This window comes from Brachyistius frenatus, unplaced genomic scaffold (genome assembly GCF_029030835.1).
Source record: "Brachyistius frenatus isolate BFR_SWC_R1_liver_20210118 unplaced genomic scaffold, ASM2903083v1 Contig_131, whole genome shotgun sequence".
Lineage (NCBI taxonomy): Eukaryota > Metazoa > Chordata > Actinopteri > Embiotocidae > Brachyistius > Brachyistius frenatus.
The window spans coordinates 637,447-664,222 of NW_027210730.1; the positions used below are offsets into that span (position 1 = coordinate 637,447).

At 41.8% G+C, this 26,776-nt stretch overlaps 2 protein-coding genes across 4 annotated transcripts; both read right to left on the reverse strand.

The window, feature by feature from the left end:
• syt8 (synaptotagmin VIII) lies at positions 1-12,991 on the reverse strand. 3 transcript variants are annotated; one of them, XM_069714514.1, is made up of 9 exons: positions 12,849-12,991; positions 9,082-9,300; positions 5,782-5,951; positions 4,869-4,964; positions 4,545-4,712; positions 3,565-3,732; positions 3,210-3,327; positions 1,959-2,092; positions 1-811 (listed from the first exon to the last, which is right to left on the reverse strand). In XM_069714514.1, exons 2-9 carry the CDS (start codon positions 9,275-9,277, stop codon positions 551-553), a joined length of 1,311 nt encoding a protein of 436 aa, XP_069570615.1. In that variant the 5' UTR covers positions 9,278-9,300; positions 12,849-12,991; the 3' UTR covers positions 1-550. The 3 variants fall into 3 exon arrangements, with proteins under 3 accessions (XP_069570615.1, XP_069570616.1, XP_069570617.1); XM_069714515.1 differs by lacking the exon at positions 12,849-12,991 and adding an exon at positions 11,324-11,372; XM_069714516.1 differs by lacking the exon at positions 12,849-12,991 and having other exon boundaries at positions 5,782-5,871; positions 9,082-9,297.
• Positions 12,992-15,695: 2,704 nt separating this feature from the next.
• dldh (dihydrolipoamide dehydrogenase) lies at positions 15,696-26,551 on the reverse strand. The gene is made up of 14 exons (XM_069714521.1): positions 26,443-26,551; positions 24,960-25,035; positions 24,101-24,180; positions 23,940-24,008; positions 22,971-23,040; positions 21,453-21,553; positions 21,233-21,376; positions 20,335-20,436; positions 20,036-20,226; positions 19,772-19,942; positions 19,392-19,581; positions 17,597-17,734; positions 16,830-16,919; positions 15,696-16,508 (listed from the first exon to the last, which is right to left on the reverse strand). The coding sequence occupies exons 1-14, from the start codon at positions 26,479-26,481 to the stop codon at positions 16,443-16,445; spliced, it is 1,527 nt and encodes a 508-aa protein (XP_069570622.1). The 5' UTR covers positions 26,482-26,551; the 3' UTR covers positions 15,696-16,442.
• Between the last annotated feature and the right edge of the window lie 225 nt (positions 26,552-26,776).

Here is a 26,776-nt window from a genome sequence, read left to right on the forward strand (position 1 = left end):
CGCTGCTGCCCCATGACCCTTCAAGTCATCTGCGTTCAGTTTTAATCTGAAACAAACTCCCAGGAAGCTGCAGGTCTGCTGCAACCTTCACATCCAGATTCAGTGTTTATTAGAAATGTAAATGGATGAAAAACTCCACGTGTTTTTCAGAGTGATGTTTCCAACACGTCCTGAGAGCTGCTGCTCGTTGGACAAGATGACGCATATTTCTATGTTCTGATTAAAACATATTGTCTCTGTTTCTTTTACGTTTCTGACCTTCTTCTGACTTACGTTGGAAATAAATTTCAGTGTGATCACATGAGATAAAATTATATTCAATTCATATTACAGCAAACCTTTGAATCCTTTCAGAGGTTTGAGGGATGAATTGTGTTCATACACCAAGAAAACTCAGATTTGTAAAGTAATTTACCGTTTTATGATTTGATACCAAAAATATGATTGTAAATCTTAATATTTAATACAAAGTGATCAGATAGATTAAATTATTTCCATTCCATCATCATATTTGAGTCTCCCGGTCCTGGCTTGGTATGTGTGAAAGGTTTTACTTTGAGTACCAGCGCTGGGTGTTCTCCATCAGCTTGCTGGGGACGGGGATCTTCTTCTTCAGGGTCAGGGTGGAGTTGACCTGCTCGGCCGACAGCAGGCTGTGCCACTGAGCGACCGGCCGCCGCGGGTTGGACAACATGTCGGCCCAGTGCCGGAGCTGGTTCCCCGTGGCGTCGCAGCCCAGGAAGATCTTCCCCATGGCGTCGTTCCTGGTCATGGCGTCGTGGTCCCACAGCGAGATCACCAGGTTCACCCTCTGAGGACGACGGGAGAAACGGTTTTAGTCTGGAGGTTAGAGGAAGCTAAAAAGCAGCATTGCATCACCAAACTGCTGGTCTTTTGCAGGTTTTATCATTTATTCGCAAAAGTATTTTTGTGACTGATTAACTTTTCATAATTTACATGTTCTTCCTTTCGTCTGGGCAGAAAATATGTTTTGCACTGACTGAAAAAGTATCACAAAAATTTCTGAAGTAAAAATGATGTAGTGTATGAGGAGTGTTTTTTTAATGCAATGATGCATGGACGTGAATATGAATAAAAATATATATTATTGAACCTCTAATCTAATTAAGATTATCTCAAAATGAGACCCAATTTTTAAGCAATAGCCTTTGAAGTTATTTTTATTCTGATATTATTTCTCTGCATCTTTTTCATCATTGTTTTATCAGTAGATCTCCGTCCTCCACGTCCTGCTGTTGTGTGGAAGCTTCACTTCATCGTGTGCTGCAAGTTTTGACTTCTTTATTAAAGCATCTTGAGTTTGTTTGGCTGCACTGTGATCAAATACAATATTGTTTTTTTATTGTAAGTAGCTGCTCAACAAGTGATTGTTGTTCTATCGAAACACACTTACTGTTGCTACGGTAACCATGAGTGTTGTCGAATCAACTAGAACTGAAATCTTAAAGCTTGCAAGATGGTTTTAAATGTTAGGTTTTGTTTTAAACTGATCCAACAACAGTTTAAACAGTTTAAAGCTGTCAGCTGCGGACTGAGATGGCTCCGCCTCCAAATCTCCTCCCTCTACCTGCAGCAGGGTAGAGGAGTGACTGTAGACTGTGTAGTGACTGATGATGATGACGATGATGATGATGATGACTGATGTCCAAACTCCACTCAGTATTTTGATATCAAGAACATTATTGAGATATTATTGAGTTTACGGTGACTTTTCTGTTGTAAACATTTCTGGAAATACAATATTCTGTCATTTAAAATACAAATATTCAAAGAAGAATCGATAAGAGTATCAATAAACAACCAGACTGATAAGATTATGAATAAGATCTAAAATAAAATCTTAATCATATCCTTCTCTACAGCTGCCTGCTGAAGACCAGCTCAGTAAAATCAGCCTGAAAAATCCTCCTCTGTTAATTTTATCTGGTAAAACTGACCTGGATGAGTTCAAACGACACGTCGAAGGTGAAGGACTCGTTGTAATAAGGGTTCAGCGTCTTCTTTTTAATGGACGTCTTTCTTTTCTTCCACTTCCTCTTGTCCAGAGCCAGCTGCACCTTCACGTACGGATCTACGACCACCGAGCAGAAGAATGAACTCAGCACAATCTGTAATCTGTAATCTGTAGGCGTTTCAAAATTCTTTCACAACATGCAGCTTCAATTTTTACATGAAATACTGAAGTGGAAGTTTGTTCAAAAAGATAAAATAATGAAAAATAAACTATTTAAATGCGTGAAGATTAAAAGAACAAATGACTTGCTCCAAGAGTTTTTACTGAACTTGTAATTCAGAGATCTACTGACAGACAGCTTTTTAAGATCATAATTCATTAAAGGTAATCAATAATATCAGAAACACTTCATCTTGCCTTACAGAGCACAGGGACAAATCAGAATCAGTCTTTATAATATCTGCTTTACCTTTTAACATTTTCACGATTATATTGATTTTATACTATTTATGAGAAATGTGTAATATAAAAATATAAACAATGCGTATGATTTGGTGGAACAACAAAAGAAAGAGGTAAAAACAAAGAAAGGAGTAGTTAAATCTAACAAAAACAGTGAAGACTAAGTGCATCTAAAAATCTAACTAGCACACCTTAACAGTTTTTTACATCATCCAACAATATCAGATTTAATCTAACAATTATGTTTTTCCTAAATTGTGGTTTTGGCTTTAACATTTTAGATCAGCAGCCTTTAGTTCAATTTTTCTCTTCACTGTTTTCTGTAGTTACTGTCGTTTGCCACTGTGGGGCAGTGTCGTCCACCAACATGACCACCTGTAAGTGGAGAACAAATGTGCTCGAACCACAGACTGAATTTAAAGTGTTTTTAGCTTCAGGTCTGTAAAATGGTTCTGATCCAGAAGTGTCTTCAGCTGCAATACCAGCGAGTGCCACTAGAGGTCGGCTCCAAAAAGCCTCCGGCTCCATAGACTCCCATTCAACTTCTCTCATCAAATCCAAAGTGAATAAAATGTGTCCATCAGTTATCTCGGTGTTGTTAGCTAAAGTCACTCCTTCTTATTAGTTTTCTGGAGGTCCATCTGAAAATAATCCCTCATTCATTAGAAAAGAAGATTCAAGAAGACCTGTTTTTGGGGGCGTGTCTGTTTGATTGACAGGCCTGTGGTGCAGTCAGGTTACAGCTGTCAGTGGGCGGGATGTAGTGTCTGACCTGAGCTCCCTCCGGTGTCCATGCTCTTCAGGTTTTTGGCCTCCAGGATAACCACCGTCAGTTTGCTGGCGGTGGGAACGTAGCGCAGCGAGAAGCAGATCTCTCCCAGGTTTTCTTCCTGCAGGACAAAAATACGACTCTGAATTCTTCACGATCCATTCAACAGTTTTATCTTTACATTTAATACACAGTCGTCTCAGAAGGAACTGAGACTCCCTTAAATTTTTGCACACTTTATTGTGTTGTACATTTCATTTTGAATAAATGTCCCTCCATCAAGCTGAAAACAAAATTAAAGTTCTCATTTACAAAAGTCTTCAGAGCCTTAATTCAGTAGTTTGTAGAGAAATAAAACCTCGAACTTGGCGGGCTCAGCCAGGTCCTGCCACTCCTCGATGACATGGTTCCAGTCCACGCTGCACAGCTGCACCCTGAGCTCGCCGATGATTTCATGTCTGGAAAATCGGTTGAAGTCGAACACCTTCATCACCACTATGGACTTCAGGAGGCTGGATTTGGACAGCTGGGAACACATCAGGTCAGAAGTAAATATATCTGTTTGTTCTCTGGAGATTTTGGGCTTTAGATTCAACAAGTCAGTCAACGAAAGAGCAGAAAATTCTGATTCTTGAACAACATTTCCGCCAATTATATATTTAACTCTTTAATCTTAAATATTCTTCTTAATTTTAGATGCTGTGTTTTTATGTTTCTAAATCGTCAAACTTTCATTTTTTTCAGGCTTGCATGATAATATGACAGATTTTCAGTTCTTTGATGTGCATGCAGAGACTCATGCAGTTTAGAGTGGAAGTATAACTCAGGTTGTTCTCTGTACCCGCAATTTACAGACGTTCCCTAAACGCCTCATACAAGCTATTGGTAGAGCTGGCCAGGGAGCTGCTCACAGCAGTCTTCTACTGCGACTACGTTTACTGACTTTTCAGCATCCTTTAGTCATTTTCTTTTCCAATGAAGCACCAAACAACAAGTCTAGTGACTTTTTGACAAAACTCAGCTGCTTGCCATCGAAACATACACCTTACTGCATCTACGCTGTTCTTCTCTGAGTGATGGTTTACATGTAAATATGGCTGAAAAATCACAGCACTGCAGTTGTGTTTAAATTATTTGTTATAAAATCAAAATAATTTTTTCTATCAAATGTTCGCAAATAATTAGAACGCTACTGAGAAAATATCCGTCTTCTGGTCCAGGTTACTTCTTTGTGACGTCAAATCAAACCTCAATATTAATAATTAGCCTCATATATCAAAGTACAGCCAGTTTTTAATGTATGTAAGCGAAGCTCGTCGTCCGGTCGCTGCTGTCCACCTGGAAGCTGAACTGCTCGTTGAAGACGGGGTTCAGCGTGTTCCTGAACACTTTGGTCTCGCAGGTTTTGGACTTGTCGGGGCAGATGTAGACTTTGACGTACGGGTCGGAGCTTCCTCCCAGGTCCATGGCCTTCAGGCTGTTGGCCTGTTTGATCCCCACTGTGAGCTGCAAACACCCACAGACAACAGGGAAGGTTGTCGATCTTTGTCATTAATGTAGTGAGAGTATAAATAATATAAAAGAATAAAAAAATGACATCTCATTTCTACATCAGTGATTTAAAAGGATGGCGTGTGAAGACGTGGTCACATGTTTCATCACCTCCGACAGGTTGGCGTTGTAATCCAGAGAGTAGAGCATCTTCCCTCTCAGCTGTTTGGTCGAGCCGTAGTCATCATCGCTGACGTCTGGCTGCACCTGTCAGAGGAGCGCATCGGGAAAATAAAATGCTTTTCGCTTTTAAATAAAGATCAGATCACACGAGGAACGAAACAGGTCCAGTGTTCTGGACATGTAGTGGACAACAGTTATGTTATTTGGCAGCTACTTTTCAGTTTATAAGTCTACATTAAAAAATACAAAATGAACTTATAAAATATAATATTAAAGATTACATAATTCTGGCCTTTTTGGCTTGTGATCCCCTTCTAAAAATATTGTCGAGTTGGGGACCCTTGTCATATTAGATTTGATGTTTAAAGTGCTTTCATTTCAATAAAAGAGGTGGAATTATCTAATATTTCACTGAAAAAGATTATGCTCATATATGGATTTGGTCAGAAGAATATCTTCTCATAACGTCTTCTATTTATTGTCTTATGTTAATTTTCTAATGAATGAGGGATTATTTTCAGATGGACCTCCAGAAAACTAATAAGAAGGAGTGACTTTAGCTAACAACACCGAGATAACTGATGGACACATTTTATTCACTTTGGATTTGATGAGAGAAGTTGAATGGGAGTCTATGGAGCCGGAGGCTTTTTGGAGCCGACCTCTAGTGGCACTCGCTGGTATTGCAGCTGAAGACACTTCTGCATCGGGCTCGTTTTTCAGACCCGGAAGCTACGAACACTTTGATATATGATGGACAGAAAATATAATGACTTGGCACCACTTACACAATCTATTTTTTTATGTTTTTGTGAATATAAAACATTGTGACTGGCTGCCGCCCACAGCGCTAACTACTACTATTAATATAATCATCAGACGGTGCGTCTCTGTCACTCACCAGAGCTGTGGTGGTTTTTCCGTTCAGCCCCTTCAGATTGATCTGCTCATCCTGGTTCTTCTGCCGCTTCTTCTTGCCTTTGCAGCAGCACTTGATGCATATACACAGACAGCAGATCAGAATCAGCAGGCCGCCAGCAGTAAAGATAGCGTAGATTACCCATCGAGGCACTTCAAGAGACAAGACGGGTATACGGTTAGTCAGGAAAGATGTGCTGATGTTCACCTAACAGACTCCCTGGAAATGAGTACAGATTTCTGTTGGGTTCATATTTTCTCTGACCCAAACATTTAATAACCATTTTTACTGAGTTGCAAAATTCTCTTTATTTTTTCTCATCAAAAATCTTAAGTGACTCAAAGTTGGAGCAACACTTTCATCAGCACAAAACTCTACCGGGTTCAACTATCAGTCCAAATAATTAACATTTCTTACAAAATAAGTGGTTCTTTGATTTAAAAACAGTTGAAGCCCCAAATTTATGTAAATAAAAATGTCATTTGAGAAGTTAACTACGACTCCTGAGCTGCATTTTAATAAGAAACATCCAACTACCAAATTTAAAGCTGAAGACTGCAGTAAAATTAAAACACAATCACTTCACAATCAGTCAGCTTTTATCAAATTCAGCATATTTTGTTCAAGTCCCTCACCTTTAATGATTAAACCTCTAAAAGTCATCCAAATTTATCAAAGTTACATATTTAAAGCTTTTTCCAAGAAATAAAAGTTCCCTGGACGCCCTCAAGTGGCTGAGATGTAACTCTACACCAGAGGACCACATTCATTCCTTAAAGGGCCAAATTTTAATCTTGATGGACGACGGGCCAAAAATAAATGTTATGTGAAATAATATTTTATTAAAATATAATATCGTTTAAACAAAATTGAGATTCTAAATCTTAAATAAAATTTCAGAATAAATAAAACAGTCTTTAATCTGTTGTCAAATACAATGGCGGGCCAAAATAAAGAACGTGAGGGCCAAAAGTGGCCCGTGGGCCCCAAATTGGGCAGCTCTGCTCTGGGTAGGTAGGTAGGTAGGTAGGTAGGTATTTACTTTATTAATCCCCGAGGGGAATTTTTTTTCGCTACAGCAGCATACAGAAGCAATAAGACAATAATAGAAATAATAGAATAAAATACTAGAATAGAATATAATAATAGAAAAGCAATAAAATAGCAGTAAATAGCAGTAAGAAATATAAATATAAAATATACAATATAAAATGCACAGTTTATACAGTACAGTATATATCTATATATATTATATACAAACAAACCAAGAAACACAGTCAACAGTGTTATTGTACTGTGATGGATTTTGCCAGAGGTGAGTTATTGTAAAGTCTTATGGCAGTGGGCAGGAATGATCTCCTGTATCAGGAATGATCTCCTGTATCTGGAATGATCTCCTGTATCTGGAATGATCTCCTGTATCAGGAATGATCTCCTGTATCTGGAATGATCTCCTGTATCTGGAATGATCTCCTGTATCAGGAATGATCTCCTGTATCTGGAATGATCTCCTGTATCAGGAATGATCTCCTGCATCAAGAATGATCTCCTGTATCAAGAATGATCTCCTGTATCTGGAATGATCTCCTGTATCTGGAATGATCTCCTGTATCTGGAATGATCTCCTGCATCTGGAATGATCTCCTGTATCTGTATGGAATGATCTCCTGTATCAGGAATGATCTCCTGTATCAAGAATGATCTCCTGTATCAGGAATGATCTCTGTATCTGGAATGATCTGTATCTGGAATGATCATCAAGAATGATCTCCTGTATCTGGAATGATCTCCTGTATCTGGAATGATCTCCTGTATCTGGAATGATCTCCTGTATCTGGAATGATCTCCTGTATCAGGAATGATCTCCTGTATCAAGAATGATCTCCTGTATCTGGAATGATCTCCTGTATTAAAGAATGATCTCCTGTATCTGGAATGATCTCCTGCATCTGGAATGATCTCCTGTATCTGGAATGATCTCCTGCATCTGGAATGATCTCCTGTATCTGGAATGATCTCCTGCATCAAGAATGATCTCCTGTATCTGGAATGATCTCCTGTATTAAAGAATGATCTCCTGTATCAGGAATGATCTCCTGTATTAAAGAATGATCTCCTGTATCAGGAATGATCTCCTGTATCAGGAATGATCTCCTGTATCTGGAATGATCTCCTGCATCTGGAATGATCTCCTGTATCTGGAATGATCTCCTGTATCAGGAATGATCTCCTGTATCAAGAATGATCTCCTGTATCTGGAATGATCTCCTGTATTAAAGAATGATCTCCTGTATCTGTCCTTGTGACAGCGGAGCTGGAGGAATCTTTTAGAGAAAACCGTTAACTTCATTCAGTGCATGGAGATCTACTATTACACAAATAGTTACTGCCTCTACCTCCACCGACCCTCCAGGAACAGTAACACCTGAGGCCTGTGGGAAGGTCTGAAAGTTTAGCCCCGCCCACATGCAGCCTGTGTGTCATTCAGGAAAAGTAGGAATTTTGAAACCTTGCCATTATTCAAATTTCTCAATTTAAGACTCCCTGAGAAGTGTAGGATTTCATAATGTTCTTTTTAACGTACATAAACATCATCATATATAAAACCATAAAATTATATAAGGTTAAAAAAAAAGACTAATAAATGTATATTTTGGAATATGCATCATTATCTGCATCCGAGTCCCTCTCGCTGGTCATTTGGCATCTTACTGGTAAGATATGGAAACATTTGGTGAATGACAATTTTAACTTTTGAGTCTTAAACAATGGATACAACTAAAAATAAAATGCATTTATGTAATCTGAGATAATCTACCGTAAACATTAATCAGTCATTCATTTCTACATCATCTCATGTTTGTGTTTACAGATCATCTTTTTCTATCCTTTAAAGCCCATACTTCCACAACACTCATATTGTTTCTGAACTTGTTTTGATTTACATCAATAATTATCTGGGGAATTTAACTTAGAAAAAGTCCGTCACTAAAAATAAAAATGTCAAAATAAAGTATGTTTGTGACTTGAGGGAAGAAAAACCACCACGCCTGACTATGGTTATCACTTTACTCTGATGCTGCTCACTCAACCCTAAAACAACTTTATAATTGTGCTTTGTGTTACATTACAAGCATCATGCTCGTCATCGTCTACCGGATAAAAAGAAGCAAGACCCGAATTCTTTATAAAAGTATAACACACGACCAGGAGAAATCAATATAATAAAATAAGACAGTGGGTGGAGGATTGTTGATGCGAAGCTTCTGTTTGGTGACTTACGGTGAATCCTGTCCAGCAGGTCACCAAAGAACTTGGCGGCGGGGTTGACGGTGGTGTTAGTGGGGGCGGAGGTGGAGGTGATGGTGAAGGGGTGAACGGTGACTGTGAGGTTGGTGTCGGTTCCCATGAAGGCCCATGAAGGCGGTGCATTAGGTGATGGATGAGATGAGTTTGATGGTTGATGGATGAAAGGCATGATGAAGAGGAGGATGAAGAGTTCTGGGAGCAAGAGATGTGGAAATAGTTTCAGTTTAAGGTGTTACTTCCTGTCCCGACCCGTGAGGTGAAATTTTAAGACTTCAAAATAGAGAGAAACTCTTCCAAGTGTTTGATCGCTTTTATAAAAAAAATCATCACGCTCATGTTTGTACTTTGTGTCGGCTGACTGGTGAAACATTCGGTTATTTCCAGTTTATAAATAAATAAGGAGCCAAGCTGACAATGATAAATGTTACAGAAAAAAATTGTGGATGAGCTGGGGGAGGAGCCAGCGGTGGATCTGACCGATCTGATCGGAAACCTGACGATACTACGTCCCGCCCACCGACAGCTGTAACCTGACTGCACCACAGGCCTGTCAATCAAACAGACACATGGGAGTCTATGGAGCCGGAAGCTTTTTGGAGCCGACCTCTAATGGCATTCGGTGGTATTGCAGCTGAAGACACTTCTGAATCGGCCTCATTTTTCAGACCCGGAAGCTTTGAACACTTTTATATACAGTCTAATGGTTGAAACATACAAAGTTAATATTACTTTGATAAATGTTAAGAAGTATCCTCCCATTAAACATGTTCTCAAAATCTATTGTATAAGCCGGTTATTAAAACCTGTGTTTTATTGTTAGGTGACCTTTTGTAGTCATGTGAGACGATAAACGTTACAATGACAAAGGCCTCAAATTTCTGTGGTAATTATAACGAGCACAAAGAAGAAAGTTACGTAAATTAGTCAAAGAGCCAACAAGTCCACAAGGAAGGAGATTGTGGCGGATGGACGGGTCAACAAAACATTTACTTTATCACAGGAGACCAGTTTGCTTCTTGTTACTTGTAAATGTGTGTATATTGTTGTAACCATGGAGACAAAGGTCCTTTAAATTTAGTTTATTTAGCAATGAAGTTCTTATTTCTAAATCCTGAAATTTCCTTAAACCAGACTGAAGTCGTTTTTGTGCCAAACCAAACATTTCCTGTAACATCGTCATGTCATAACAGTGATTTTCAGCAACTGATCTGCGGCATCTCTTCACACACTTATGGGTCATATTAAGTAACGTGGACAAAATATCCGTATAAAAACCGTACAATCCTTCACCGTCACACAAACACTGAACACTTGGACGGTGAAAACTCCTCAATATAAGTTTGGAGGTTTCCCAACAACAGTGATGTATCAAATCAAACAAGCAGCCATCAAACTCTGCTGACACGGTTAAATGAAATTCCAGCGGCTGGTCTCCACCATGAACAAACAGCAGCAGCACATTAACCCACAGTCTGATTCTCACTGATAACAAGTCCTCACCAGGCTTCAACACCACTTTGTTTTTACCCCAAACTGAACCTGATCCCCAATCTGATCTTTATCCTTCAACCAAGTCTGAACCCTCAGAGAAATGTTTACTCACACTTGCTGAAGACGATTTTCAAAAGAGACGGATTACAACAAAATTCAAGCTGCAGCGACGACACATCCTGACTTTTAGTGCCTGGAATGAATCAAACTCCAAAAACACTGAATCATCTCGTTCCCATGATGCAACCATCTTACTATTTTTTAATTAGCTTCACTCCATGCTTTGGAGCTGAAAACACAGATTTTCAATCATATTTAATATATAAATCTCGTGGCTTAAATTGATAGTCACACTTCAAAGTGACATTCAAACACACAAACTATGGAGATGGTACTAACTGGTTGCTGAAGTTCTATAGCTGGCAAGTAAATCACTAACACGCAATACAAACTATTAATTATTTATTGCTTTTCTATTATTTCTATTATTATCTTATTGCTTCTGTATGCTGCTGTAGCAAAAAAAAAATTCCCCTCGGGGATTAATAAAGTAACTACCTAACCTAACCTAACCTAAACTGAGAAAATCAAGCTCTCAGGGGTAGTATCTATACTACTGAATACTGAACCCCAGTGAAGCCTGTCAATGCCCAAAAACAAAATTGAACAAAACCAAGATAAAATATTGTCGCACCAATTTGAACTTTAAGTCAAATATACTCACTTGTGATGAGTTCTACAGAAATCCTGACATCCCTACTCACTTCAACTGTACGAGTGGCTGAGTGTTTCTGGCCTGTAGCACTCAGAATAAAAGGGATTTGTATTGAAGAACAACCGAGGAGGAAGGAAGTGACTCTATTGGTGGAACGGACCGGTCCTAAAGACGGGATGAAAGAGAGGAAACGTCTCCTCCCTCCATTTACAGCCAGTCTGCTGGGGCTGTAATCAAAAAGGGGAAAACACATCATCAACAGTCCATCTGAAGCAGCCTCAGCAGGAGGCCGGCCTCTTTCTAAATAAACTAATCAAACTGTGATCAGAGACAACAAATACACTTCCTGTTCTGTTCGACTGAGGGAGGAAACGTAGGTTCGAAATCTTTACTCAAAGATCTAAATATAAACTGTTAATCCCACAATCGATAAACTCCCCATGACAGAACGGAGCTCTGAGAAACCACCAAGAAAATGATGAGCACTGTTGAAGCCCCTGAGATCTGATGTCTGGTTCAAAATACACAAAAAAACAACTTGTTGCCCCAACGTGGCCAAGAGATATGACAGATTACACGTCTGGTTTGGACCAATCAAAGCTTGCCTTCTTTCACGACCTGTGTGACGTCATCAGGAAGATGATGCTCACCGAATGCAAGAGTGTAAACAAACCGTGGCCTCCAAAGCAGTGTGTATGATACAGGCAGCCTCGTGTTGGGAAACATCCTAAATAAAAGAGGTGTCGACCGGTCGGTGGCTCCCACTACACGTTGTTATGAGGTGTGAGAAGAGTACAAAATCGGACACGTTTTTTTTGTTGGGACAATGTGAAGCATCCGAGATGTGATACAGACACATCCGATCCGAGACACATGAATGAAAGATAAACCTCACGTTTAATACCGAGTTGCTTTAACATCCAGAATTAAAGACTGAAAAACAGAAGAGAGAAAGAAGTGTAAAAAGAGTGGAAGAGAAAGAAAGAGTAGAACAAAGTAGCTGGGAAAAGAGAGGGAGGAAGAAGTGGAAAAAATGAAAGCATTATTAGAGGAAAGAAAAAATGGAAGCAGAAAAAAACAAAAACTGGTCAATTTGGAAGAAGAAATGAAAAATGAAGGAGGAGGAGGAGGAGGAGGAGGAGGAGAGGAAGGCTGGGAACATGGAATAAAAAAGGAAAACAAGAAGAAAAACAAAACAGGATGAAAGAGAAGAAAGGAGAAGAAATAATTAATCTCAGAGGGAAGGGAACAAAAAAAGGACTGACAGAAGAACAATGGGAGGAAAAGGGAGCGAAGGAGAAACGAGTCGGCCAACAGTGAAAGTTTGTTGTGTTTTCTGGGACTGAAGCGTTCAAACAAGATCAGCCAGTTTCCACTTCTCATCTGGAACACCGTTTCTTCACCAAGGAGTTTTCACACCATTAAAGTCTGTTAATGTGACATCACTGAACAAAGTGTGTTTCCTCCCTGACAAACACAAAACCACATGATGTCGAGACAGAAGAGAGAAAACAATCAGGAGCAGCAACAGTACCTGAGCGTGACAATCACTTCCTGTCTGCAGGTTTTTCCTTTTTCCTTCATTTATCTCTCATTTCTCCTCTTTTTGTTCAGTCGGCTGTTAAATGTAAAAACGTCCTGTGGTGCTCAGCGTCTGTCGGCCATCTCCAACACGCAGCTCTCACCACACCTGCTGAACACACAGCTACCGATGCAGTCAGTGTTCAAACAGAGGTGGAGTTACTGAAATAGCACTTATTTAAATACAGTAAGTTTCATCCTGCAGAACAACAGCTACTGAAACAGGAAGGTCTGTGAGGTCATATTATTATTAAAGGGAATCAAGGCCTCCTCGGCCAAACAGTTAATTACTGTAATATTTTAGGAGTTTTGTTTTTTATTTCATCCTGGCATTTGAATTTTGAACAATATTGTCTATAGCCCGTTTAATCAACTTCTCTTATCTTGGCTGCATCAACTCAAAAACTTCTCTGTGGTTTCAGTAACTTCAACACAAAAAAACCATGAATGAATGTCTCCCTCTGTCAGTAAATGTGTGAACATTGACGTTCAAGGTCACCGTGGAAATATGAAATATCTCAACAGTTAATGAATGAACAGGAACTAATAAATGTGGTTAATTCAACTGACTTTCCTGATCCAACTTTTCCTCCATCCTTTGATTTTGTGATTTATAGTGAAATGTTTCCATAATTGTTTGTTGTCTGGTCCTGATATTTGGTTGAGATATTAATGTTCCCCTGAAGATGAATCATGATCATGAAGATCCAGTTTTCATGAGTGAACACAGTAAATCTGTCTCCGGAGGGATTCTTCAGTCATTATGAATTATCCAGATTTACCTAAATTACTTAAATGTTATGAACCTAAATGTTCAAAGTCCCTAAAAGCTGAATCCTTAAACAGTCATTAAAAGTAATAAAGTCCCTCATTGCAGACGATATCTTCACTACCATGATTTCCCACCGTAATGTTCTCATCTGAACACACACACACACACACACACACACACACACACACACACACACACACACACACACACACACACACACATTTAATCAGACCAGCCTTCCTGTAACTCCTTCTTCCTTCTGTCACAACAGTCACACCACACCCAAATATTTGTCTCCATTACTGCAAACATTACATCCATCATGAGGATCTCTTGATTTGACATCTACCTCTGATGATGATTGTTTTCATTAACATTTGATCTTGATCGTATATTTTACTTCCTTTATATTAATGACGTGATAATGTACCACGTAGAAAATTATTTATTCTATGTTTCTATTTGAAGGTTTGTTTGTTCATTCAAATACTTTCAATACTGTAAAATGAAGATCACTGGATTCCAAAATAAACATCTCTGTAATAATGCAGTCGGTCCTGATATCACTTGTGTTTATATTTCAGATATTATTTGAGAGCTTTGTTCTCCCCTCTGTGAGTCGCCACCTCAACGTGGTGGAGGGGTTTGAGTGGCTCAGTGATCCCGGGAGCTACGTTGTCCGGGGAACCAGCTCCTGGTCGGGTCTCCCAAAGCAAACTGGTGTCAGGTGAGAGTCCAGACCAAGAGCGGTTCACAAAACCCCGATGAACAGCAGGGGACACCCTGAGGAGGTCCGAGGTCACCTCGCCCGGATCAGGGAAACCGGGGCACCCTCCCGGAGCCAGACCCAGGAGGGGAGCTCGCCGGCGAGCGTCTGGTGGCCGGGCCTTCGCCCACGGGGCCCGGTCGGGCTCAGCCCAAAGAAAGAACATGGAGCAGCCACCCTGTGGACCCACCACCCTCCGGGACAAGCATCGGAGTCGGGTGCAATGCAGACCAGGCGGTGGGCCGGGCCGGACCGGGGGCCCGGGCGAGACGATCGCCGGCAGCATAGACTAGCTCTAGGGATGTGGAACGTCACCTCGCTAGCGGGGAAAGAGCCGGAGCTGGTGCAGGAGGTGGAGCAGGAGGTGGAGCGGTACCAGCTAGATATAGTTGGGCTCACCTCCACGCCTCACCTCCTCGGTGGCGCCGGGGGTGGATGAGATCCGCCCTGAGATGATGAAGGCGCTGGACATTGCTGGGCTGTCTTGGCTGACACGCCTCTTCAATGTCACATGGGGGTCGGGAACAGTGCCCATGGCAGACCGGGGTGGTGCCCGGCAGACCGGGGTGGTGGTTCCCATTTTCAAAAAGGGGGACCCGGAGAGTTGCTCCAACTATCGGGGTATCACACTACTCAGCGTCCCGAGCAAAGCTTATATCAGAGTGCTGGAAAGGACTCGGACCGTTTGTCGAACCTCAGATTGAAGAGGAGCAGTGCGGATTCCGTCCTCGTCGTGGAACGGTGGAGCGGGAGATCGACCACCGGATCGGTGCGGCTGCAGCAGTACAACCGGCGCTGCACCGGACCGTGTTGGTGAAAAGGAGCTGCACCGGATGGTGAAGCTCTCAGTTTACCGGGCGACCGATGGTCACGAGCTCTGGGTCGTGACCAAAAGAACGAGGTCGCGGCTACAAGTGGCTGAAATGAGTTTCCTCCGTAGGAGGTCGGGCTCAGCCTTAGAGATCGGGGGAGGAGCTCGGACATCAGGAGGGAACTTGGGAGTTGAGGCGCTACTCCTTCATGTTGAAAGGAGTCAGCTGAGGTGGTTCAGCATCTGATCAGGATCCTCCTGTGCGCCTCCCTCCGGCAGGAGACCCAGGACACGCTGGAGGGATTATATATCCTGGCTGGCCTGGGAACGCCTCTGTGGACGGCCGCAGACTGAAGCTTTAAGTTACTGATAATCAATCAATCAATCAATCAATCAATCTATCTATCTATCTACTGTAAAACCACCACTGAAGATGTCGGTACATGTGAAGTTAAACTTAACTGCTTTTATTGGTTTAGATGGTGAAGTAAGCAAGGAGAACAGAGCAGAGCCAATCACAGTGGAATGATTAGAGCAGGAAACGGTTTCCTAGCAACTATCAACAGCTCTCCTCCATAACCGAGTTGATATCGACCTAAAACGGTTCAATCAATATCAGAGTTGCACAGAAATCGACTGCTGCGCCGTTTCACACGTCGTCCCGCACAACTCAGTGAAGTCACAGCTGGTGTTGAACTTCAAAACAAGTCAGAACTTACCTGCAGTCAGCGGCGCTGCCACCGACCTGCTGTGATGTCACTGATTTGGGCGGGACCTGAAGCTTTTAAGAGATAATTGAACTAAAAGTTTCCTGCTCCGACCACCCGTCATATCTGTCGAGATGAAGTCTCACACTGTAAAAAACACAGACACAAATATCCCCTTCTATCTTTACGAGAGAAGTCAGAAACGCGCACAGGCCATAATAATATTTATATCTCCGCGGTGTAAATGAGTGCATGAGAAGCTCTTCTTTTAAACTATGTGTGGAAACAAAAAGACTGACTGCAGTCAGTTCATTTACAGCCCGAACCCCCTTTTATTATTGGTAGAGAACATTTGAATAACAGGGGAACTAAGTGTGGTACAGGTTGGATGTTTGGATGCGTTCAGGTGGTTTGATGAACGTCGTGATGCGGACACACGGCTTCCTGTTCTCCGACCGACGTCACAGGAAGGTGCGACAGCAGCTGGCAGGTTAGAAGTTGATGGCTTTGCCAAAAGAAGCGGCGAGGTTGGCTTCTCTGAAAGCCTCCGACACGGTCTGTAGGAAGAGGAGGAGGAGGAAGAAAAAGAGGAGGAGTTTTCATTTTTACTGATTTCATAATTAACTATTTTGTAAGACAGTTACAAAGAAAACACACCAACAGGACTTTATCACTTTTAGCAGAATATAAACGGTGAAGTTGTAACAGATAATAAATGATGATTCAGTAAAACAGTCAAAATAAAATCGGCCTTCAAAGAAGATGAATAATACAAATTAATAAACTTTCTGTCTCCGTCAGAATTAGTTCTTAACAGATTCAATTAATCTGGGTTGAGAGACGCTGTGCCGTGGGACAAGACGGTGGACGGTACGTACGGGATGAGCGTGGCAGACCCGGGCGACGTCCTCACACGAGGCTCCGTACTCCATCGCCAAAGCAGCTTCGTTGATCATCTCTCCGGCTGCCTGAAGGGAAAACACACCAGCAGCCGTTAGTTCGAGATCGGAGGCTACGCTCACATTTAACCGCAGCGACTCCGCAGTCACGCGTGTTCATTTCTAACATCCTAACTGTTACAGACCAACATTGTTGAACACTGATTGTTACATTCATTTTCAGTTACGTCTGACTGTTGAAGCCAACATGTCCTAAAAAGGCCACCGTACAGACTTCAGCAACAACACAAGCTTTTCCTCTGGCGCCACCTGCAGGACAAACATCTTTCAATCCAGCGCTGGCCAGGAACTACAAATATTGACTTCTCTGTTTGACTTGTTTTCTGGTGTGTAATATTACAGCGTGATATTGTTACTATACGACTACACATTGCACTCATAACATTTTGATATTTCAGAACAAGAGAAGTCCAGTTGAACTAAAATCAAATGAAGGTTGTGTCCCATGAAAATGAGCCACTTCCTGGGTTTGATATCGTGCGTTACGGAGGTTTGGACCAGATCCATAATAATGTTTATAGTCTGCGTTCAACTTAACCTTTACTACACACCAAATAACTTCAAGTTTGCAGCAAGACGGGAAAAAAGATGTGTTTTGGGGTTTGCAGAGTGTTTAAAAGCTGAAATGTCTGGAGAGGCGTCGGATCACTTGGTGGCAGCTTTCCCTGATTTCTCAGAGCTCTTACAGGTCCGAGGATGTGCGATCCCAGCATCCTGTCCGTCTCCTTGTGGCTGAGGATCTTCACCATGCCGTCGGTGTCGGCGTTGGTTTTAGCTCGGCTGTTGGCTGCGAAGGGGAACTTGCCGACTTTGTAGGGGACACCCTGAGGAGGACAGACTTACACTGTAAAACACTGTCATTTGAATTAGGCTTTTTATTTTGTATGTTTGTCACTTACACATTATTACTGAACACTTGATGAAAATATAAAAATGTGGGAAAATATCGACATCATCTAGTTGAAAGTGTTCATAACAAAGTTTGAAGCTGCTGGGAACTAAATATAACCTGTTTATATCGAGTGTTTTCATTGGTGGCAAGAAACTAATTACATTTACTGGAGTAGTGTACTTATGTACATTTACAAGCAACCTGAGAGTGCTGCTACTCTTTACACCAACTGTGCTTCAAATATTACACTTTTTAGTTCAGATTTATGTGAGTCAGTTCATTTCAATAGTAAGGTCGAGGTCATATAATCTCACAAAGCCTTTTCACAACAGAGCTGCATTTCATATCACCCTATAAATCAGTCCATCCAGGATTATCCAGAGTTCTTTTGTGATTGTTGGGATCAAAAATGTTTTGATTTTGCGGCTGATTTTCGAAAAACATTTGAGTTCTAAGCGTGTTTTTTTATGTGTAAAATTTTGGGAATTTGAAAAAATTACAAGTTGAGAAAGAAAAATGAGATATTCTTTTTAAGCCCTTCCAGATAGAGGAATAAATATGTAATCACTTCCTTCTGTAATAATCATGCTGCACATCACAGAAATATTTTAGTTCTAATCTTTTTATATTTAATCATTGAACTTAGAAAAACTTTGAGCTAAAAGTTTTGTTTGAAAAGATTTACTTTATGTTGTTAATACTTTCAGTGAAGCTTCTGCAGACGACATTTGTTGCGGAAAAATCGCGGGATTTAAAAAAAATTGCAAACGCCTGCAAATATTGTGGCAATTGTTTGAATTTGCATTAATTATTGTGATCGCAAGATCCCGTTTCCCAGAGAGACTGATATTGGAAGTCCTGCTTTTGTGCATGTTGGTTCCCTGCCTTGGTTTACTGGGACACTTAGCTTATAGATCAAACTGCTGAATGATGTGAATACTGCTGGATCCTCACGGATCGCTGTGATGTCATAGTTCACTTGATTATTCCACAAATACCGTTGAGAAGAAAAATGTAGAAACAATCACTTGTCTAGCTCACACAGAGTTTCAGCTCATTGATTTGCTGTCAAGTCTTTCGATCAAACAGACACGCCCCCCCAAAAAACTGCTTTTTGAAGCCTGATATCAAATGAATGATGGAATTATTTTTGGATGGACCAGAAAACAAAACAAAAAAGGAGTGACTTTAACAAATGGCATCAAATTGACTCGTGGAAACTATTTATTGACTTTGTATTTCTTGAAATAAGTTAAATGGGAGTCTATGGAGCCGGAAACTTTCAGTAGGCAGCCCCTAGTGGCCCTCGGTGGTATTGCAGTTTAAGTCCTCATTTTTCAGACCCGGAAATCTACAAACACTTTTATATCCAGTCGGTTATAAAGACCAAAAACGGAGCTGAAAGAGACTCAATATTGGACAAAAAGCTTCAGAGCGGTTTGATTTGTCACCATTTCAAACTGAAAGGTGATAATACGTCAATGTCGTGTTTAAAACTTGTTTCTGCTGCCCCATAAGATGCCCCAAAAAATAGATCTGTTTCTGCAGGTTTAATTTTGCACAAAAGCAAACCCTTGTTGAAAGCTCACCTCCTCTTTGAGCTGCTCCTCCGTCTTGCCCACCCACGCCACCTCCGGGTGCGTGTAGATGACCGAGGGAACGCAGTTGTAGTCGATGTGCACGGCGCCGCCGGCCATGCCCTCCACGCAGATGATGCCCTCGTCCTCGGCCTTGTGGGCCAACATCGGCCCGGCGATGACATCACCGATGGCGTGAATACTGAAGGAGGAGGGACAGATGTCACTGACGGGTCTCGTTAAAGGAGCGAATATAAATCATTTTCATGTGTCAGCAGCTTCTATTTTAATTCATTATCAATGCATTTACAGCAGTAAATAAAGTAAAGGAATTAAAACCGTGTTACAGAGTCACATCACACAGGTGAGTCGTGGCCGGAGCTCAGAGGTACCTGGGTACTTTGGTCTGGAAGCGGTTGTTGACAGGGATGCGACCCCTGTTGTCCAGCTCGATGCCAACAGACTCCAGACCCAGGTTGTGGGTGAAAGGTCGTCTGCCGACGCAGACCAGCAGCACGTCACACGTCAGAGTCTCGTTCTTCCCTCCGGCTGCCGCCTCCACTCTGAAACCCACATCGAGCCCCGGCGGTTACAGACAAGCAACACAAACAAAACAAAGTTCCAGCCGTTTCTCCGACGCCGTCCGATTCACTCACGTCACATCGATCTTGCCGTCGGGCCTCTTGGTGGCGCCCATGACTTTGGTGCCGAGCTTGAACTTGACGCCCTGCTTCTGCAGGATGCGCTGGAAGTTCTTGGAGATCTCCATGTCGATCCCCATGCCGCCGACGTGTCCCAGGAACTCCACCGCTGTGACCTTGGAGCCCAGACGCTGCCACACTGACCCCTACAGGACAAAGCAGGAAACGTTGGTGCTTATTGAGCTGGGCCTCGTTGTCCATCTGTCGAGGTCACACAGAAAGATTAATGTGAATCAGAGGGAAGCGATGCCGACCAGTTCCACTCCGATGACTCCGGCTCCGATTACGATCAGCTCCTCAGGCACTTTCTTCAGGGACAGCGCTCCCGTCGACGACACCACGGTGTCCTCATCGATCTATCCAAACACAACACAACATGTTTAAACACACTCTCACTCTATTCATTTTTTCTGATTGTTGCGATCAAAAATGTTTGATTTGGCCGTGGATTTTCTCAAAAATTGCGATGTAATTTGTGGACATTTTTTCGAGAAACAAAAATGCATTTAACATTTTTTTTCTTTTTTTGAAGCACTACCTGATAAAGGAATAAATATATAATCTCTTCCTGTTCCCATATTTTTTCATTCATTTATTCAAATATTTCCTCTGGAGTTTTATTTGGTGATGAAAACAGGAGCAGAGTCTTTCTGATTGTAAATGAGAAGATCTTTTTATTAATAAAGTGACTTTTGTTTGAAAATACTTTCTTTATGATGTTAATACTTTCAGCAGTTTCTGCTGACGATATTTTTTGCGGATAAAAATCACGGGAATTTAATTTTTTTGTTGAATTTGCATTAATTATTGTGATCACAAGATTTCCTGGAGGGAACAGAATATTCATTATAAACGATGGTTGAAATAACATCGCAGTGATGGACACACAATTGTCCTTTGATTCAAAGCTCCCCTCAGACCTACAAAGTGTTTGTCATTGTTTTGTTTAAACTTTGAAGATGTTTTATTTGATTAGAGAAACGTTGCACATCCCAGTTTTACAGTGAAGAATGAAGTTTTGCGAGCGAATCTCACGGCACTTCTTCTGTTTCTTCATATTTTTCTCTTTTATTAAAAATCCCTTCAGGTCATGAACTCGAACGTTTTGTGTTTCTAAAGGTTTCAGTGAGTGAAACAGGAAGGCGCTCGTACCTGGATGCCGGGGAAGGGCGTGACCTCGGAGCCGGTGGCGATGAGGATGTTCTTGGTGTTGATGACCTGCTCGCTGCCGTCCGCTACCATGGCGATCACCTGGTTCTTCCCCGTCACCCTCCCGAAGCCGTTGACGTGGGTCACCTGTCGGGGGCGAAGTCACAGCGTCAACCTGCGATTCTGAACGTCAGGAAACAAACGTTCCGGCAGAGAGACTGACTTTGTTCTGTTTGAATAGATGTGCGATGCCTCCCGTCAGCGCTTTGACCGCTCCGCTCTTCTGAGCCATCATCTTCTCCAGGTTCAACGAGATGCCTGAAACTGAGACACGGAAACTTCCATCAGCACTTTTATCCTCACGAGGGCGTTCATGTTCGCTGCTGTAACGACTGCCGAGTTACTAACGTTCAACTTCGTCTCCGTCGAGGTTCAAATGTTCACGCAAGTTCAGTTTACTGGCTGATAATTAACGAACAGATTAATTGTAAAGTTTAGTTTAGTGGTGTTCATTTCCACTGTTGAGTATGACATCATTAAACAAATCTGAGCTTCAAACAACTCTTTTTATTCTTTAACTACAGAATTTAATAAAACCTTAAATAGCTCCGTTTCTATCAAATTGTTCTGCAAATTTTACAAATATTGTCAAAAGGAAATGCAAACTGAACTAAATCTACTTTTCCCCCACAGATTGTACTGTAAGATAATGTTGAGGGCCGGACATGAAGCTGGACCTGTAAACCACATCTGCACCTCCACTCCACATCTGCACCTCCACACCACATCTGCACCTCCACTCCACATCTGCTCCTCCACTCCACATCTGCACCTCCACTCCACATCTGGACCTCCACACCACATCTGCACCTCCACTCTACATCTGTGCAAACTCCAACTACACACGTGTACATTTCTAGTACATGAAGTACATTTCTACGATACTTGGGGTTCATTTTCTCAACGGCAAAAACTTTATATTTCTCGTAACGTTAGCGGCTCACATGGAAGAATTTAAAACTCCTTGATTAATTTTTTTTTCCCACAATGCATCTTGGGAGTCTGACTGATTATTGACCCAGGACTGCTACAGAAATGCTCCGTCTGCGAGTCACCTCACATTTTGTAGGGGAAATAAAATTAATTTTTTAATTTTATACACTTTATTAATCCCCGAGGGGAAATGTCTTCACTACAGCAGGGGGGCTCTCAGGGGGGAGCTGCTGCAGCAGGCTGCCACTAGCGCGGCGCCAGGTAACCTGACCTGAGGTGCATGTTTTTGGATGATGCCGGAGAACCCGGAGAGAACCCACGCAAGCACAGGGAGAACATGCAAACTCCGCACAGAAAGGCCCAGGACCGGATTCGAACCTGGAACCTTTTTTGCTGTGAGGTGACAGTGCTAACCACTGCACCACCGTGCTGCACCACCGTGCTGCCCTAATGGAATTTTTAACTTCCTGAACTTCCTGAAAATGGCCCCTCTCACTTCTCAAATCTGACAAACGTACTCCGGCTGCAGCTTCTTAAATGTGAAGGTTTTCTTCTATCCTTTGTCATCATATCAACCTAAACACAACATGTGGGTATCTTTGACTGTCGGTTGGACAAACCAAGACCTCTAAATGTGAGAAACATTTATCTCTGCTGGAGATTCATCTTCAATTCTCAACCCGACAGCCACTGAGCAGCCTGGACCGCCTCGCTGAGCGACACTAAATGTCAGAAAGTCAACTCTTACTCTCAATGCCTCTGCTTTCAAAGTCCTTGCCGTGAGCCATGTGGTACAAGTGGGAGTTGTTCAGCAGAGCCTGCAGAAACAAAACAGCATTCAACATTTACATCATGTTTTTATTAATTTTTTAAGTCGATCAATCTTTTCCCTTCATTGATAAAGTTAAATGATCTTCTTCCTTCCTGCTGCTGTATTTTATCACCTCTGACAATCTGACAGATTCATCGATGACAATTTGAGAGCCAATAAGATAACTGAGAAATTAAATGTGCGAGTCGAGCCTGTTTTCTGAGCCTCGTTTTTAACCTCTATTTATTTACATTTGATCAAATTAAGGTGTGCAGAATTATCCAATAGCCATTTGTGATGTCCAGACAACTAATCACTGGATTACTGCGACACTTTAGAAAACTGAAAAATGGGATTTTCCTGTAATTTTTATTTAGAAAAATGAATTCATATTTATTCTTCCTGTTTTTGATTGTGAAGCTGAATCTTTGTGTTTATTACAGACAACACTGTTTCACAAAGTTTAAAATCCCATCTGAATCATATAAGGAGCAACATTTGCAAGTTTATGTTTTAAGATGTAAAAAGAATACCGCTAATAATAATAATCATAATTTATATCTGATGTGGTTTTTCCACAAAAAAAGTAAACAAATAATTAAATGATCCTGTAAAAAAGTCCTGAAAATGCATCAAATGCTTCTCACTCAATAAAAAAATGATCTGAGAAGGATGTCAGAAGTTTTAACTATCCACACATGCTCATTAGGTGAATGTAACCGGGACCGATATCCAAACTATTTGGGATGTCACAAGTCTCGTTGGCCCAAACTTCAAAATTTAGAGAAACTTTCCCTCTCGAGCCGATGGTTCGAGTTTTAAACTCCGATCGCACGTCGTCCTGTACGATGAAGCTCAAACGTTCAACTGGAGGAGAAAGAAAACGTCGATCGGGAGGTTTGTTACCTTGGAGGGGATGCAGCCGACGTTGAGACAGGTCCCACCCAGCGTGATATTTTTCTCAACACACACCGTCTGTCAAAGGAAACAGGCGTGTCATTAACGTTCCTGTCGTGTCGGCGTGAACAAACCGGGTGCGTGATATTGTTTTGGGGATGTCGGCCTACCTTGAAGCCGAGCTGCGCGGCTTTGATGGCGGCGACGTAGCCGCCGGGACCCGAACCCACAACCGTGACATCAGCGTCAACTGCAGAGGGGCGACACAGCGGCTTTTAACAGAGTCCGTAACAGCGACGCAGAGAAGTCGCCAGCTTACGGTCACGATGAAAGTGTGTTAGTTTGTGTCTGGGGAGATCAGCGGATCATTTTCAGAGTAAAGGTCCACTGCTTCAACAGGGCTTTTATTTTGAAGGAACCAGAAGAACAGTTGCTGACAGTAGCTCAGTGAAGGATGATTCAGAGTTGGATATTACATTTGAAAATTGCCCAACTCAACTTTGACACTTTTCCATTCATGGCATTATTGAAAAGCTGGATCAGATTAAACAGATAATTTATACATGTCGTCTGATTGTTTTTGTCGTAGTCAGATTTTGTGATTTCCCTTTCGATGCTCCGCTCCACGTCGAATGTTTCACTATGTTTTCATTGTATTGTGTATTTCTAAACATTCCCATCACTCGTTGCGTGTCATTGCTGGTGATTTCCTATGAAGACGGTCTTCAGTGCCACGAAACATAGAGATGGATTTCAGGAGCAACCTTACTGATGCTTTTAATGAATCGTGTTAAATTCAGTCTTCTTCTTTGTTAAATATATGGTGAGAAACAACCAGCAAAAGAGCAGAAAGATACAGGAGCTGCACGCTTGTATTTCACACAATATCATTTTTATCATAAATACTTGTATATGAAGGTGTACTCTGTTTATAAACTTATACTCTTTAAAAAGACTTCTATCACGTGGCTAAAGTTCATGCGAGAACATGGCGTTGATGAAGACCGATAAGATTTACAGTCATCTTACTTGCTGCTTTGTCGGCGTAGGTTCTGACAGACAGCGCCGCGGCGCCGTGCAGTTTACAGGGGAGGTGGTGGCCGCGCTGCGAGGCAGACGGGAAAATACATAACCAGGCAGTCCAACATTCAACACAGCATCACAATCCAAAACTAAAACACCAAGGAAAGAGGTGGGAAAGAATTTGGACACATATATATATATATATATAATCTGTCCTCATCGACAGATGGTTTTCAATCAGTTTCTTATCAATGCTGAGAGCAAGTCAGACGATTTCACAGACTGAAAGCAGAACAAGTCAAACTGATCGAACCAGATTCACCTTTACTACAAAGAGATCGTTATTGGGATCTCATTACTTGGTGTTTGTTTTCTACATTTATATTTCCTCATACAGCTTCTTCTCTCCACACTACAGACAGGCGTGTACAAACAACAACACAACGCCATAAATAAAGCTGTAACCATTAATCAATTCATAAATACTAGAAATAATACAAATTCATCACAAACTACTGTGATAATTGTTTTAATGAAAAGTGCTATAATCCTGGTTTGAGCTTCTAAATGTGAGTATAGTTTCTGTTCTTCAGTCCTGTGATGAAGTGGACGGGTTTTGGTTGAGGCTGCACAGCCTGGAAACAATCAAGCTTTCTTTTTTAACATTTTCTGACGTTATTAAGACAAAACTGCTCATCAATTAATCAAGAAAATAAATCAACAGATGAACCAATAATGAAAATGTGTTTGTATCTGCAGCCCTGTCAGCTGGCAGCGCTGGGTGTCGGACCGGCAACCCCGGCACCTTCCTCGTGCAGCTGACTGCAAGTTATTTGCAAATAAATATGTCCGAACTTAAAATCTTCTGAAAAGTGAGGAATAATCTCGTATCATGAGATGTTTATCTCCCGGAGCCGGAAGTTAGATAACCACTGCTAACTAGCTTAGCATGCCGACATGACTCAGAGAACTGTGAAGTCAAATACGTACATATTTTATATCCGGTGACACTTTGACTATTCAAACATGAGCCGAATGCAAATAGGACGAATCCCCAAACGTTTAGTTTGTTTACATCTTGTTTACATTTTGTTTACATCTTGTTTACATCTTGTTTACAGTGGGAAGAAACGAGCGTCACCTTTTAATGATGTGTTTTCCCAGAAACCTCAGAGGAACACGTGACAACCCAAGTCCTCTTTATTGAACTACGGGCTTTTTGTTCATTATACTGATGCCGAAATTAACAAAAGACATGAACACAATTGGGAAACATAACAAAATGAAACTAAGCGACGTATTCAGCCGAAGATACACCGAACAGCTCCGATCGGAGGTTTTCCCGGCGGAGTTCGGTGGTTGTTGACCCGCTGGACAGGCCGAGGCCTCCGGGCCCAAAGCACCCGGTCCGGTGATCAACACAGTCGAACCCGCTGGGACCGACCCGGACAACACGCGCTGGTCAGCGGGGTGACCCAACCGTCCTTACCGTGGCCAGAGAGCGGTATAACGGCGTCCAGCTCTGCATGTTGTGTGCGTCCCCTCCAGTCAGTAACCTCCAGTGGGCCGACCAGCCAAGGACTCCTGTTATTGCGCACGCGCACTACCAGTCCTGCAAAACACGTCTGTGCGTCGCTTCTATATGACGTTGAAGAGTGAAACGTCACTGAACCTGAAGCCACAGCTGCAATTTATTTTGTTCAAGTTCATTTTTACTCTTTTTTTTTTAACGGCTTGAACCCACTGACTGTGTCACCTTACGTTGTGATCGATATCTGGGGAACGCCTGGACGGAAGATCTTCACATCTGGCACAAAAGTTCA